This window comes from Lepus europaeus, chromosome 16, assembly GCF_033115175.1.
Source record: "Lepus europaeus isolate LE1 chromosome 16, mLepTim1.pri, whole genome shotgun sequence".
Taxonomy (NCBI): Eukaryota; Metazoa; Chordata; class Mammalia; order Lagomorpha; family Leporidae; genus Lepus; species Lepus europaeus.
In genome coordinates, this window is record NC_084842.1 from 27540071 (window position 1) to 27556675 (window position 16605).

Genomic DNA, 16605 nt, shown 5'->3' on the forward strand with positions numbered 1-16605 from the left:
ATGATCCCTCTGGGTACAGATCTGGGATCACGCTCTGGAACTGCTAACAGACCCAAAACTCTGTAGCATAAGGACAAAACGGGGGCAGGCCTGCGGCCCAGGGAATAATGCACCTGCATCCACTTGGATCCAGTCCTGGCTCATCTGCTTCCACTCCAGATTCTTGCAAATGTGCACCCTGGCAGGTAACAGATGATGGCTCAAGTACTTGGGTTCCTTCCACCCTTATGGGAGTAAAATTCTAGGCTCCTGGCTCCGACCTGGCCCAGTCCCTGCGGTTGCAGGCATTTGGGGAGTGAACCAGCAGATCTCTGTCCAGCTGTGTCTCTTATTTTCAAATAAAATGAAAATAAATAAATAAATAATTATAAGGGAAAAAATGAAGGCAGACTTTATATTTTGTTGTCCCTGGTAAGGATCATCAGAATTAGTGAGACAAGTCATTTTTTAATATTAAATACACACACACACACACACATATGATTCTAGAGGAGCAAATCTGTAGTGAGACCCCAGGAACAATGTAGGTACCAGTGGCGACTGCGGCTCATGCACCTCAGGAAGCCCCTGCGTAGGCCCAGGGCCTGGCCCTGCTCCCCGCAGCCCCCGGCCCCCTGGCCATTTTATGGCCACCTGAATTCTTCCACGGTCTGTCTCTGCTCAGGGAAACCCACATGCAGTGACACTGCTTCCAAAGCTCCCCCATAGCTTGGCAGGCAGTGCAGTCTCTAAGAAGCGAAAGAAAACCGGGAACGGGGTCTCTGTGGCAAATAGAGGTGAGGAAGCCTCAGAAAATCCCATCCCAGAGGAAGTTCCCTTAAGTATTGAGGCCCAGGCAGAGCAGCTGGCCAGGAGCTGGCCTGGTGCATGGAGCAGCTGGAGCTGGGCCTCAACGTGCCGAGACCCACCGTGAAACAGGAAGAGCAGCCTACTGGGGCCATCTGAACCCCCGCGCAGCCAAAGGACCTCATGCTCCGCCCCAACCCCCAAGAGGCAACTGATAGGGGACCTCAAGGCCCAGATGGAAACAGAATGACATGAGGCCCTGTGGTTGCTCAGAGCTGCTGCATCCAGGGGCAGCCTGTACGTGAGATCACCAGGAAGAGCAGTAGGATCTGCAGGCCTCATCCAGCAGGGAAAGCCAGGGCCACCCTGGACACCCCCGAGGAGGACTCGACGTTCAGTTCCTTTTAGCCTCTCCCCAGACGTGGAACAATCCCTCTCCCCAGGGTGGTATGGGGGTTTGTCTTGAGTTCAGAGCCTTTCCAAGCATTCTTGGCAGGTGTGGAGTTAGTGCAAGAATCCGAGTAACAAGTAATTGTTTTCCTTTCAGAATGGAATAAAACATTAAGGATTATCTTAGCGGGAACAGCTTCCTCCAGAAGGTAGCAATGTCCAAAAAATGAAGGTTGGGAACCAAGGGGACCACGTAGACTGTAAGGTAAGACTCTTGGTGTCCTTCAGCAGCCACTAATGAATGGTTTTATTCAGTGGACAGCTGGTGCCCGTGGTGCCCACAGTGGCAGTATCAGCAGCAAAGAGCTGCTTTAGCTGGGTGTGATAGCAGCTTGAACTCCAGTGGAAAGGAACTCACAGGAAACAGGGGTAGGAAACTCCATTGTAGAAAAGGCGCCAGCCCCACCCTCTTCAGCTGGGTTGTCTGGAAGAGTTTCTGAGACAAATCCCTTGACCATTTTTCTTCTTGTAGCACAATTATTCGGGGGTCGGGAGGGTGGAGGGACTTGTGGAGAAAATGAGTGAGAATGGAGGGTGTGCTCCAGGACCCATGTAGCTGGCTGGCTTTAATGACTTATCCTATGCACAGTGACAAGATGTAGAAGGTCTCAACAACTGCTTATCCACCAATAATCATTCTGTGGGACATCTATTTTAACCTACCCAGAACACGTTTTCCTTTTTGTGACTGAAGCAACGCTCTGGAGAATTATCCCTGAGTAATAGAACTCCGGAGAACTAGCCCCCACACCCCCCCCCCCCCGCTAACACCCCCCTCCCCCTCCCCCACCCCCACCTCCAGCCATGTCATTCCAGTGGGGATGTTGATCAAGGTGCCCAGCTCAAGATACTCTGGCTGGTTCCAGGACATGTTGCTCAACTCCAGGGACAGATAAGTAACTGACCTTTGTTCTGCCGCCACAACTGTGAACTCAGGTGTGTGCCTCGCTCAAGCCGCGTTACCTTGAGACAGCTAAGAGCAATTGGCAGGAAGTTTTCCAAGCCGAAAGGAAATCAGAGTGTGTGGAACGTGACTTTGATAGGGGCCCCAGTTCGCCCAGGTATGGTGGCCTCCAACAGGAAGCTAAACAAAACTGTCTCTCAAACTGAGCCCCTGCTACGTGAAGGTGAGCCGGAGGGACACGGTGCTGTGAGCCTCATTTACTCGGACATCATCTGCTGATGATCTGGGGCTTTTGTCTGTAGAGACTTTGTTGATCTCTTCGTGAGATATTCTGACTGTGCTAACTTCATTCTGTATCCTTTAAAGGAATACACTTTGATTTATCCAAGTAATATCTGTCTGGTCCCTCATCAAGTCAAACCTACTGTTGATACTCATAGATATGTAACTTCTCCTTGACCACCTTGGATCCTTTTTCCTAAGAATATGAATCTTGGCTGGTGCCACAGCTCACTAGGCTAATCCTCCGCCTGTGGCGCCGGCACACTGGGTTCTAGTCCCAGTCAGGGCACTGGATTCTGTCCCGGTTGCTCCTCTTCCAGGCCAGCTCTCTGCTGTGGCCCGGGAGTGCAGTGGAGGATGGCCCAGGTGCTTGGGCCCTGCACCCGCAAGGGAGACCAGGAGAAGCACCTGGATCCTGGCTTTGGATCAATGCGATGCGCTGGCCGCAGCGGCCATTGGAGGGTGAACCAACGGAAAAGGAAGACCTTTCTCTCTGTCTCTGTCTACTCTGCCTGTCAAAAAAAAAAAAAAAAAGAATATAAATCTTGATATAAGTAACATAAAATGTTTAAAACTGAATTGTTGTAATGGAAGTGCTTTGATAAAATTGTCTGCCGGAAACAGAGTCAGCACTCAAACCCAGGGACTCTGATATGGATGTAGAAATACCAAGCAGCCTTTCCCTATTTCTTTAAAAAAAAAATCCATGATTTTAGAATTATATTATCTGGGGTAAAATGTATGCTGTCATTGCACTCGTGAGTACATTAATACTTCCCTGATACCTCTTTAGTATCCTTGCAATGATATTCTAGATGTGTAAAGTCAGTTTGATTTTTTTGAAAGATTTTATTTATTTACTTGAGAGGTAGGGTTATAGACAGAGTTCACTGCTAGTTCACTCCCCAAATGGCCACCAATGGCTAGAGCTGGGCCTGTCTGAAGCCAGGAGCTTCTTCTGGGTCTTGCATATGGGTTTAGAGGCCCAAACACTTGGGCCATCTTCCACTGGTTTCCCCTGCCATAGCAGAGAGCTGGATTGGAAGAGGAGCAGCCGGGACTAGAACTGGTGCCCATATCAGATGCTGGCGATGCAGATGGAGTCTTTTTTTATAATAGCTTTTTTTTTTTTTTTTTTTTTTTTTTTTTTTTTTTGACAGGCAGAGTGGATAGTGAGAGAGAGAGAGACAGAGAGAAAGGTCTTCCATTTTGCCGTTGGTTCACCCTCCAATGGCCGCTGTAGCCGGCGCATCTCGCTGATCCGAAGCCAGGAGCCAGGTGCTTCTCCTGGTCTCCCATGCGGGTACAGGGCCCAAGCACTTGGGCCATCCTCCACTGCACTCCCGGGCCATAGCAGAGAGCTGGCCTGGAAGAGGGGCAACCGGGATAGAATCCAGCACCCCAACCAGGACTAGAACCCGGTATGCTGGCGCCGCAAGGCGGAGGATTAGCCTGTTAAGCCACGGCTCCAGCCGCAGATGGAGTCTTAGCCCACCACACCACAGCACTGACCCCACAATTTGATTTTTTTAATGTCTATGATATATTTCACTGTTATTATTAGATTGTATAATCAAGTGTTTTTAAAAATTCTGTGTCCTTGGCTGTTTGTTGAGCTATACTTAAGAGTTATAATTTAAAATTTAAGATGTATTTTTGCTCAGTAATAAGAAGTTGACATTTAACATTTATGAGGTCAGAGTCAGGCAATACATATTACTTATTTGAAAGGCAGAGTTACAGAGAGAGAGGAAGACATGGAAATCTTCCATCCACTAGTTCACTCCCTCAAATAGTCACAATGGTTTGAGGCTGGGTCAGAACAAAGCTGGGAGCCTGGAACTCTGATCTCTCACATGGGTGGCAGAGGCTCAAGCACTTGGGTCATCTTCCTCTGCGTGTCCAGGCCCATTAGCAGGGAGCTGGATCAGAAGTGGAGCAGCCAGGACTTGAACTGGCACTCATATGGGATGCTGGCATTGCAGGCAGCAGCTTAACCCAGTATTCAATGCCAGTTTCTCAATTTACTTTTTTTTTTTTTAAGATTTATTTATTCATTTGAAAGTCAGAGTTACACAGAACAGAAGCAGAGAGAGAGGTCTTCCATCCGTTCGTTCACGCCCAATTGGCCACAATGGCTGGAGCTGTGCCGATCCAAAGTCAGAAGCTTCTTCTGGGTCTCCCATATGGGTTTAGGGGCCCAAACACTTGGGCCATCTTCCACTGCTTTCCCCGGCCATAGCAGAGAGCTGGATCAGACGTGGAGCAGCCAAGACTCGAACTGGTGCCCACATGGGATGCCGGCACGGCAGGCATCGGCTTTACCCACTATGCCACAGCGCCCGCCCCTCAATTTACTTTTTACAGTAATATTTTTCTAATAAGTTTAGAAAAAAAGGGTCATCTCGTACCCCAACAACAGAATTGTTTGGTCTTCTATAAAAACACCCCTATAATCTTCTATACAAACACTGGATTTGAGTCCCTGCAATGTTGATACATTTGAACCTTGGTAGTTGTATATGAACATTCAATGATTATAAGACTTTATATGTATGGGATTTATGGATTTCTGTTAGTATATTTCCCAATAAAAATGTAAGAAATAAAAGGCAATTGTTTTTAGTGTTATTGAGGCCCCACTAATTACATATTCTAATATGACATATTACTTAAAAGCAGATTAGTTCCATTTTGTTGTAAACTGGCAACTTCTACTTATTAACTACTCTAATAATATCTGTTGAGGAAGAAACTAGCTATTTACATTAGGCATCATAATTGCTGAATTCCCTTCTGGTCATATCCAATGAGATGCCTCAGAAATTGAGAATAGAAGGTAGAGGGAATTCAGTTGTGAGATGTGGCTGTGCCAAACTAGTTGTACTCACCTGTTTTACATAGACAAGCCATTTTTCTTTGAAGAAATATTAGAATTTTAAAAAGTTTTCATTTTATTTGAAAGGCAGAAAAACATAGACCTTCTATTTGCTAATTTATTCCCTAATTCTTACAAAAGCTGGGGCTGGATCAGGCCAAAACCAAGAGGCCAGAACTCCATCTGGGTCTCACACATGGGTGGCAGGAACCAAATACCTAAGCCATCATCTGTTACCTCCCAAGATGTGCATTAGCAGGAAGCTGGATTGTAAACAGAGTAGTGGTGGCTGGAACTCAAACCAGGCATCCCAGGGGGAATCTTAAGTCGCTATGCCAAACAAATGCCTGTCCCCAGTGGAAACAGTAACCACTGACTGTAAAGAAGGCATTGTGGCCCAGCAGGCATCGAGCCACTGCTTGGGATGTTCACATCCCATATCAGCATGCTTCTAACCCAGTTCCCTGCTAATGTGCCTGCGAAGCACTGGATAATGGCCCAAGTACTTGGGCCCTTGACACCCATACAGGAAAGCTGGGTAGAGTTTCTGATTTCTGGCTTTGTCCTGACCTAATCCAGTCATTGCAACCATTTGGGGAGTGACTCAGCAGATGGAAGATCTGTCTATCCTTCTGTCAATATGCCTTTTGAATAAATCAATCTTTAAAAAAAGGGTCCAAAGGGCCAGTGCTGTGGTGTAATGAGCTAAGCCTCTGCCTGTGGTGCCGGCATCCCACATGGGTGCCAGTTCATATCTCAGCTGCTCCTCTTCTGATCCAGCTCTCTGCTATGGCCTGGGAACAGAAGATGGCCCAAGTGCTTGGGCCCCTGCACCTGCATGGGACACCCGGAAGAAGCCCCTGGCTTTGGATCCGCCCAGCTCTAGTCATTGCAGCCATTTGAGGAGTGAACCAGCAGATGGAAGACCTCTCTCTCTCTCTCTCTCTCTCTCTCTCTCTCTCTCTCTCCTTCTCTGTTTGTAATGCTACCCCACAAGTAAATAAATCTTTAAAAAAAAAAAAAAAAAAAGGCTTGGGGTCCAAGCCCTGGTACATTGAAAACTCTAAGGAAAACACTAGGTGATTCTTAGCCTTCCAATACACCTTTTTGTGCATTTGTTTTTAGATGCCCTTTTATTTCAAGTTACATATGCGCAGACTTCAAAAAGCTCATGAAAACTGGAATTTAAGAATGTTTATTGTGTTGTAAAAAATTGAAATCTATGCAGTTTTCCCATTATATGCATTTTACACAAACTTTGAAAACTGTTTATTGTACAATGGACCAACTTCAATGTAAATATAGTTTTATAATTCAGTTTACTTAACTGTTTACTATGTTACCTATGACCTTCAAGGATTTTGATTCCCGATTAATAAAATTTCAAAATGAAAGATATTTCTGATGGTTGAAATTATAGCACATGAAGTTCCTGTTTTTTACTAAAGATTGTCCTGGGGCTGGCGCTGTAGTGTAGCAGGTAAAGCTGCCGCTTGCAGTGTCGGCATCCCATGTGGACACCGATTCCAGTCCTGGCTGCTCCACTTCTGATCCAGCGCTCTGCTTAAGGCCTGGGAAAGCAGTGAAAGATGGCCCAATTCCTTGGTCCCCTGCACACACATGGGAGACCCGGAAGAAGCTCCTGGCTCCTGGCTTCAGATTGGCGCAGCTCCGGCCATTGCAGCCAATTTGGGAGTGAACCAGCAGATGAAGACAAATAAATGAAAGTCAGAGTTACATGGAGGAGAGAGAGAGAGAGGTCTTCATCTGCTGGGATCTATGGCATTTATGGGGTGCTGGTGCTTCAGGCCAGGGCATTAACCCGCTGCGCCACAGCGCCGGTCCCAATAAATAAATCTTAAAAAAAAAAAAAAAAAAAAAAAAAAAAGACCGTTATGTATCTAACTCTTTGTATTTAATATTTAAGCTTTCTTTTTTTCCTTCCAAATTACAGTCAATTTACTTTGGGAACTAGTCTGTTAACTACATTACTTCCCTCTCTCCCTCTCTTCCTTCCTTCCCTCTGTCCCTCCTTCCCTACCAAAAATGGACTGTAGGGGCCGGAGCTGTGGCACAGTGGGTTAACACCCTGGCCTGAAGCGCTGGCATCCCATATGGGCGCCGGTTCGAGACCCGGCTGCTCTACTTCCTGTCCAGCTCTCTGCTATGGCCTGGGAAAGTAGTAGAAGATGGCCCAAGTCCTTGGGCCCCTGCACCCATGTGGGAGACCCCGAAGAAGCTCCTGGCTCCTGGCTTCGGATTGGTGCAGCCCCAGCCGTTGAGGCCATTTGAGGAGTGAACCAGCAGATGGAAGACCTCTCTCTCTCTGTCTCTCTTCTCTCTGTGTAACTTTCAAATAAATGAATAAATCTTTTTTAAAAATGGACTGTATTTTTTAAAATATTTATTTATTTCAAAGAATTAAGAAGGAGAGACAGAGATCTTCCACCTGCTGGTTCACTCCCCCAGATGGCCCCAAAAGCCAGGGCTGGGCCAGGCTGAAACCAGGAGCTTCAGCTGGGACTGCCACATGGGTGGTGAGGGCCCAAACACTTAGGCCATCTTCTGTTACTTTTCCCAGGCCATTAGTAGGGAGTAGGTTTGGGAGTGGAGCAGCCTGGACTCGAACCAGCACCCACTATGCTACAACATTGCCCTGGGTTATACTTTTAAAACTTTTTCCCCCTTGGAGAGCAAGTGGAAAAATGGCTTGATAACCACATTCATCTCTATTCTTGTTGCTGGTATAAAGTGAAATGATTTCTTTTATTCATTAACCACAGAAAATTGTTTTTGAAAGCCATGTGCAAACGATCATTTTAACTTACCAATGTCTAGAAAGTGGATCAATATAAAACCTTAGTGTAATTTTTGAGCCCACAAACCCATTTACACTATAGTACAATTCCAGTAGCACCAACCTAGTTCCTAGTTGCTGCTTGCTTTGGTTACCTTCTCACTCCCATTACTCAAGAATTAAACAGCAAAAAGAAACATATACCAACAATAGCTGCATGTGGCAGGGGAAACAGCCCTTTCACATATGGCTTACACTGGAGGAGGATTTTGATATTATCTAAATCTTTGGAGCTATATGTGCCTTATGACAATTATACTAGCCTATGGAAGGAGCAGCAGGTCCCAAAAATTTGGGCAAGAACTCAGGCAGGTATTGTGGCGCATTGGGTTAAGCCACTTGGGAAGCCCATATTCCATATCAGAGTGCCGCTTTGAGTCCTGGCTACTCCACTTCAGGTCCCGCTCCCTGCTAATGCACCTGGGAAGAGGATGGTTGATCAAGCGCAAGAGTTCCTGCCACTCACATGGGAGACACAGATGGAATTCCTGGTTCCTGGCTTCAGTCTAGTCCAGCCCCCGCTGCTCTGGCCATTTGTGTGGTGAACCAGCAGACAGAAATGATCCAACTCTGCATTTCAAATAAATAAGTTGTAAAAAAATAAAACACCTCATGACAAAGCATTCTTCAAAAATAATCATTTACAAAAATCCTTGACTTTAGCAACAGGAAAAACCAGTCTCAGGACCATCAGTCTCACCTGTTCCGTTCCATTTTTAAAGATTTATTTATCTACTTGAAAGTCAGAATTACAGTGGTAGAGACAGAGATCTCTCTCACCCACTAGCTCACTCCCCAAATGGCTACAAATTGGAGTTGGGCCAAGCCAAAGCCAGGCGCTTCATCCGGATGGCCCACTTGGGTGCAAAGGCCCAAGTTCTTGAGCCAACTTTCACTGCTTTCCCAGGAGCATGAGCAGGGAGCTGGATCAGAAGTGGAGCAGCTGGGACTCCGACTGGTGCCCATATGGGATGTAAGCATCACAGATGGTGGCTTAACCTGCTTTTTTTTTTTTTTTTTAATTTACATGGGGCTGGCGCTGTGGCGCAGGTTAATCCTCTGCCTGCAATGCCAGCATCCTATATGGGCACCGGTTCTAGTCCCAGCTGCTCCTCTTCCGATCCAGCTCTCTGCTGTGGCCTCAGAAAGTAGAAGATGGCCCAAGTCCTTGGGCCCCTGCACCCACATGGGAGATCGGGAAGAAGCACCTGGCTCCTGGCTTCGGATCAGTGCAGCTCTGGCCGTTGCGGCCATTTGGGGAGTGAACCAACGGATGGAAGACCTCTCTGTTTCTCCCTCTCACTGTCCGTAACTCTACCTCTCAAATAAATAAATCTTTAAAAAAGGGATAGACAAAATATTTATTTATGTATTTGACAGAGCCACAGAAGCAGAATCAAGAGAGGTCCTCCATCTGCTTGTTCACTCCCCAAACGGCCACAATGGCTAGAGCTGGGCCAATCGAAGGCCAAGAGCCCGGAGCCTCTTCCAGGTCTTCCACATGGGTACAGGGGCCCAAGGACTCAGGATATCTTCTACTGTGTTCTGAGGCCAGAGCAGAGAGCTGGATTGGAAGAGGAGCAGCCAGGACTCAGTCAGGTGCCCATATGGGATGCTAGGAATGCAGCCCACAGCCCCATCTGCCATGCCACAGCACTGGCCTTCACCTGAATTTTTAAAAACTAGTATTTCCAGAGCTGGTGCTGTGGCTATAGGTTAACCCACCACCTCCACTGCCAGCATCTCATATAAGCACCGTTTTGAGTCCCAGCCACTACTTCAAACCCAGTCCTTGGCCACAGCCACCCATGTGGGAGACCTGAAGCAGTTCCTGGGTCCTGGCTTTGGTCTGGCCCAGTCCTGTCAGTGGCAACCATTTAGGGAGTGAACCAGTAGATGGAAGATCTTTTTCTCTTTCTGTATCTCTGCCTTTCAAATAAATCTTTTAAAAACTTTTTAAAAAGAAAAAAATATATATATATTTCCTAAAGTGGAGCAGCCAGGACTCCAACTGGTGCCCAAGTAGAATGCCAATGTCACAGACAGCAGCTTCACCACACCACAATGCCAGCCCCTTACCTGACCCAATAATTGCTACTTAAGTTTGTAAGAAGGGCCAATGCTGTGATGTAGCAGATTTGGGCACTGGTTCAAGACTGGGCTGCTCCACTTCCAATTCAGTTCCCTGCTGAAGTGCCTGGGAAAGCAGCAGAGGATGGCCCAAGTGCTTGGGTCTTGCACCCTCATGGGAGACCTGGATGAAGCTCCTGGCTTTGGCGTGGCCCAGCTCCATCATTGTGGCCATTTGGGAAGTGAACCAATGGGTAGCTCTCTCTCCTCTGCTCTCTCTCTTGCTGTAACTCTTTCAAATAAATAAATACTTAAAAGAGCAAAATTGCAAGGAAATGAGGATATGTAATAATAAACTATGACACACTTGCACACTATGATACACTTTTAACTATACAAGGGGTCTTAAAAAAATTCATGGAAAACACATTAATTCCACTTTCATGGTCTTTTTGAGATACCCTTGTATGAATCTCACTGAATCGTCACACTTCTATGAGGCAGCTATAGTACTGTTTTAAAGATGAACTGATTCCCAGAGATTAGTGTCTAGTAAAAGGCAGAGCTCTATCCCAAGAATGGATTCCAAAGCTTGTCTTCTGCACTACACTATCATTGGAAATTGTAAAATAATGCATTCAATTTTCATTAACTTGAGTATTTCCAATGTTTTAGATAGAACAAATGTCTATAAATGAAATGTCTGTTTTTACACTAGGCAGTTTTCCACACATCAAAAGGTCACTAAATTATTTTTCAGTAACCCTTATATTAACATTAAACAAGCCAATTTAGATAATTACCAAACTACCTATTAGATAGAACTCAAATATTTTAAAACAGATTTTAGCTTGCTTTTCTGGTAATCCTCATCCCACAAAACACGGATTTACCTAAGAACAAGTGAGGCAATTAAAGCGCTTTTACATTCCACCCATGTTATTGCTTTCCACAATATATAGTGGCAATCCATTTACAGAACATGGATTTAGCTTTGGCATCCAATAAAAATCCTTTAAAAAGTAGTTTTTAAAGATTATTTGATTAACTGGCGCCACAGCTCACTAGGCTAATCCTCCGGCTGCGGCGCCGGCACACCAGGTTCTAGTCCCGGTCGGGGCGCTGGATTCTGTCCCGGCTGCCCCTCTTCCAGGCCAGCTCTCTGCTATGGCCCAGGTGCTTGGGTTCCTGCACCCGCATGGGAGACCAGGAAAAGCACCTGGCTCCTGGCTTCGGATCAGCACGATACACTGGCTGCTGCGGCCATTGGACGGTGAACCAACGGCAAAAGAAAGACCTTTCTCTCTCTCTCTCTCTCACTGTCCACTCTGCTTGTCAAAAAAAAAAAAAAAAATTTTTTTTTTATTAAAAAAAAATCCCTGATTAGTTCAGATCTGGGAAAACACAGGAATAACTTCTGCATACTTAACTTGTGCTACTTATGTTTAGTCCATTTTCCCACTCCAATACAAATGGACTATAAAATACCACATTTCTCTGTAGTTTCACCATCATTGCTCAAGGTGTAGCATATATTAAGCTCCTAGAAAGCCCAAAGGCCAAAAAAGACCTGTGTGTTCGACCAGTCTGAAGAAAAATATACAACAGACTAATGCAGTCAGAATCACCTGACACAGAAACAAGATTCCATTTCATTACTGACAATCATAATTCAAGTGAACAATCTCATCGAATGCGGCTCTATTCTTCCAGCACTCTTTCTATAAGATTTGTAAACACACAAGCCATCTAGTTCTAGATGTGAAAATTCTAATTTCCTATCACTGTAAAAACTACCTGGTTATAATTTATGACTAGTTAGAAGACCACAAGAACTGGCTCTTAGAAGGGGAGGGAAAAAAAACACAACTTCTTGAAAAGGTAAAATAGCTTAAAGCATTTAATATCTAAACAAATCAATCTGTTAATAGTAGTCACAAAATAGGCTTAATATAGAAACCCACATTTATGTTTTTAAGAAAAAGTGTAAATTTTATTTTACCTCAAAACATAAATTAACCCGCTTAAAGAATCAGCAGCGGTGAAAATCATGGTGAATTTTAAACAGCTTCAGAATAAAATAACAGTAAGTACTTTATACTGCTTTGTATCTCAAAAATGCTTACAACTTCTCATAAAAATAGTCGGAGACAACTATTTTTTCTTTTATTCTTTAACAGACATGTTCAACATTATGGGCAACATTCTTAAACCTTAAGCTTCACAGACTTTCAGACATTCAAATACTGTGGTCCCCTTTTCTTTGATGTGGCTTATTCAACTAGGAAAAAAAGTATGGTAGACAACTTAATACATTTTCACCAAATAGAAAGTACAAAAGTTTTTAAGACTACAGAACTACACATCGTACCTAATGTATCATTAAAAATAGAAGACAGTATTTTCTCCAGCAAATAAAACAGCATACTGGTATGCTGTTAATGCAACTTTTTAATGTGTATTGTCAATCATAAATTATTTACAACCTCTACTTTTGTGAAGAGAACTAGAATGTAAATTTTCTGCAAAACTGGAAAAAAGCAATACAAAAATTTGTGAAAGCCTATATTTTATATTGTACAAAAGTAAGCCAGTTTTTCTCTTCAAATACCAGATCCTATACGCAGTTGTATTTGGGACATACTACAGTAATTCTTGAGGATGTTTTAATGCTGGAGGCAAGTTTACAGGTCTTGATTCTTCATCAAGAAGTACCAGATCTTCTATTTCACTGCCTCTGTATTTCCTTTTACATATTTTTACCACCACCTTTTTCTTGAGAAATAACTTCAGTGCTTCTCTTGATGCAACCGCTTTTGCATTTTCTTTGCTTTTTCCACAACCAGTGCCCAAATATACAGACTTGCACCTCAGCTCACAAACAATACTTTCTTGAGAGCTCTTATTTTGAGGCAGGTCCGCCAGTTCCTTTAGTGGGACAAAAAACACATCCAGCGTGGCTTTCAGAGCCTCAATGGCTGCCTTTAGAAGCTCCCCATGATTCACAGTGGGACTGAAGCCTCCAACAGCGACCAGCTTCCACGCCACCGTTTTGTACAGTCTATTGAAGAAAGGCTGCTTCTGCTTCACGTCTTCATTGGTTAACTTGCAACAAGAGAATTTGACAGAACTCTCACTCGACTGTGAAGTACTTTTGGAAGGCAACTGTGAGGGGCTACTCTGAGAACTACTCTTAGAGGCCAGCTGGGATATACTCGCTAAGGAAGTGCTTTTAGGAACCAGGGATCCACTGGAACTGCTCTTAGAAGCTAACAAGGTTGCAGCTACCTGGGAAGTGCTTTTGGAAGTTAGCAGTGATGAAGCTGTTGCGGAGCTGCTCTTGGGAGTTAGTAATGTGCCTGAGGAGGAACTGTTTTTAGAAACACTCACCTCTGAACTAGTTTTAGAAGTTAACCCACTTGAAGGTGTCTCTGAACTAGGTTTAGAAGACAATAATGGCAACTCTACTTCTGAGCTTCCTGAGGAACCCAGCAAGGGCAGCTCAACCTCTGCACTGCTCTGAGAAGCTGAGGCTGAAGAGCCTTCCACAGCACTCTTTTTAGGTGATTCATTTTGTTGTCTGGAATCAGTGGACTGGGTCACATGACTATTCACACTAGATTTCAACAATGAAGAAACAAATGATGCTGAACCATGTTTATCTGCAGCTTCTGATTCAGCTTTTCCAGATCCTACTGTTACCTGAGAGGAAACACTGCTGCCGCTGTGGCTGGAAGCCGATCGATCTCCATCACTTGTGGAGCTATTCTGATTGGAGATGCCAGAGCTCCGAGTTGAGTTCCCACTGCTCTCTGATTTGCTGGATGAACCCATACATGTTGACCTGTTTTCCTGCTGAGCCGCTACACGTTCTGTTCTGGCAGAAATTTTTGCATGATCCTGCTCAACTGCAGAATTGTTTTTTCCTTCTAGCACTCGTTTTTTAGGTGGTTCTTCTACCCCTTCTAAAAAAAAAGGAAAACATACATGACTAAGAATACCTCATAAATACTCAACTGAGAAGACAAAAACACTAAAGTAAAGCAAAAGGTGAAAATATTTCAGGACTAGTTTCTTTTAAAAAGATGAAAATAATCAAGTTCTTAAAACAGTGTTGAATATCATTAATTTCTAGTATTAAAACATTAGACAAATTAGACACTTCAAAATCTAAAGCAAAGAAAACTATCAAATTCAGAGATTAAAACACATACAGTTTAACATTCCAACTTGACTAATTAACATTATATAAATTCTGGCTTGTTAAAAAAAATTAGTATTAACAGTAATTCCTAATGATATCAAACTTAAGTTCTAAACTCCTATGTATGTTCACATCTATGATCTGCTAACCATTGCTACTCGATATCCCTCTTTTCTTCACCTTGGCAACCAGTTCATCTCTTGTTGTATGGATTGGAGCATCTGTCACTTTGATGCCTTCAGCCATACTAAGTATTTTATCCATAACTTTTTGAGGGTACCTAAAAAAAAAAAAAAAAGGAAAAGAAAAATCACTTTAAAAAAATGTTTTTTCTAAGCTACCCCCTCTGGCGTGCAAAAACCCTGCCACAAGACTTGCATTTCCTGGTTGCAATCAAGAAACAGGACCAACCGCCAACAACTTTCTGTTTCCTGGAATCCCGTAAACAAATGCCCGAGTCCGGGAGGCGGGGTTCCTCCTTCCAAACCTTGAGGCGCTGTCAACTAAACACCAACAACTCCACCAGCAGCCCCCCGCGACACGGTCCGGGAGTCACGTCGGCTCGGGGCAGGGACGCCCTTCTCACCCTTAGAGGGCAGACGGTGCCGCCAATTCCCGCGCTTAACTTCCCCTCCCCACCGAGACCGGGCGGCGGACGATCCGGCGTCCGGGGGCCGCCTAAGGACGCTTCCTCACTCACCGGCACCCGAGGAAGACGTGGTTTGCCCAGGCCATGGAGAAGGAGATGAGCTGCTGCAGCTGCCGATTCCGGGTCCCGCTTTCGGCGTCGGCGGCTTCGACCGTGTGAGCGCCGCCGGCGGGGGCCAGGTCCCCGGCGTTGCGGAGGAGAAACTCCCGGCGGTGGCGCCAGTGTTTGTCAGTCTCGCCCTCGCAGCGCAGTGCCTCCACCCAGGCGGCCACCCGCGGGTTCTGGCTCAGGTACTCCGACACCTCCTGCGCCATGTTGGGCCTGCAGGCCGCCGAGGCTGCACCGGGAGCGAGGCGGGGGTGCGCAGGGGCGAGCGGCCCTGTCACTGCGGCCTGCACCGGCGGCCCTCCAGAGAACGCCCCTCGAGAGGCCGAAACGCCAAACAACAGCGCCGGGAGCCGCTGAACCGCCCACTTCCGCCTGCCGCCGGCCTCTTCCCTTTTATAACCTCGCCGCCACCGCGCGCCCGCGCGTCCTTCCGGCGCGAGCCGGCTCTCCCAGGACGCTTTGCGGCCTCGGCGCTGCGGAGGCGGAGGCGGAGCCGGAGGGCGGGGCGGGCGCCGGGCGCCGGCGGCCCTGGCTGGGCGGTCCTCAGCGGGGTTCGCCCGGGGAGCCCCGAGCCCGCGCGGGAGCCCCCAGCAGTCCGGCCTCGCTTTGTGACGCGGGGCGCGGAGGTTGGGCGGGGATCTGCCGGCAGGCGGCGGCGTCCTGCTAGACCTTGGGCCGCCGCCCCGCCGCGCGGGCCTGCGGGGTCTCCGCCCCGCGTCGCTGGCTTCCGAGCGGGGCCAAAAGAAACAAAACCTCGCCTCCATGTTGTTTTTATGATGTCGGAGAACAGCTTCTCCGTGGCAAACGCAGACAGCCTGAGCATGCCGAGACCGTCAGGGTCCTGCGGGCACGAGGGGACGTGGAATGCCCGCGAAATCCGAGTAATGAGAACCACGGGGCCGCGCGCCGAGCCTGCCCGCTGCGGAGCGCGGTACGGGAGGCGAGCTCCTGCCCCCGGGGCTTGGGCTGGGCCTCCGCGGTGTCTTAGGGCTCTAAGACCCGGGCAAAGTCTCCATCGTCTCCCCTTTCGTTTTGGGTCCGTGAGGAGAGAGCGCTCCGCGGCAGCTGCATTCGGTATTTTTGTGTTTCCCTTCCCTGAGCTAACACTGTTGCCTCCAGCCGGGAGCTGGAGTGGGCTGGTGCCCGTCCCTCTCCACCCGACTTGGCCCTCTCTCCGCGGCTTGTTCCGGTTGGCAGTGTCCGCGGTTAGCGCTGCCGCCTTGGCCGCTCGGTGTTGAGGTCCAAGTCCAGGTTACATGTGTACTCTGAGATGAGGACATTTTAATAAGGCCAAAGGTTGTGAAATGTAAATGTCCTTTGGGTAAATGTTGTGGGTTTTGTTGTAAAAAATGCTTGAGTAGCCGTTCTGGCTCCATTAGTAAAAAAACAAAGGTCACTTTAGATAAAGTCAAATTAA

General features: G+C 46.5%; 2 protein-coding genes and 1 pseudogene across 5 annotated transcripts in view; 2 read left to right on the plus strand and 1 right to left on the minus strand.

Annotated features, from left to right (window-relative positions):
• Positions 1–549: 549 nt before the first annotated feature.
• Positions 550–1194, plus strand: LOC133775052 (UPF0488 protein C8orf33 homolog; annotated as a pseudogene).
• A 7457-nt stretch (positions 1195–8651) lies between these two features.
• Positions 8652–15561, minus strand: CDKN2AIP (CDKN2A interacting protein). 4 transcript variants are annotated; one of them, XM_062213448.1, is made up of 4 exons: positions 15132–15558; positions 14581–14711; positions 13930–14192; positions 8652–8727 (listed from the first exon to the last, which is right to left on the minus strand). In XM_062213448.1, the coding sequence occupies exons 1-4, from the start codon at positions 15392–15394 to the stop codon at positions 8659–8661; spliced, it is 726 nt and encodes a 241-aa protein (XP_062069432.1). In that variant the 5' UTR covers positions 15395–15558; the 3' UTR covers positions 8652–8658. The 4 variants fall into 4 exon arrangements, with proteins under 4 accessions (XP_062069432.1, XP_062069431.1, XP_062069430.1 ...); XM_062213447.1 differs by lacking the exon at positions 8652–8727 and adding an exon at positions 12151–13332 and having other exon boundaries at positions 15132–15552; XM_062213446.1 differs by lacking the exon at positions 8652–8727 and having other exon boundaries at positions 12151–14192; positions 15132–15551.
• LOC133775053 (uncharacterized) overlaps positions 15393–16605 on the plus strand; it is a 68034-nt gene continuing 66821 nt past the window's right edge. The window contains exons 1-2 of the mRNA XM_062213149.1: positions 15393–15439; positions 15493–16119. Of these exons, the coding sequence (XP_062069133.1) occupies positions 15393–15439; positions 15493–16119 (674 nt within the window). The remainder of the gene's footprint in view (positions 15440–15492; positions 16120–16605) is intronic.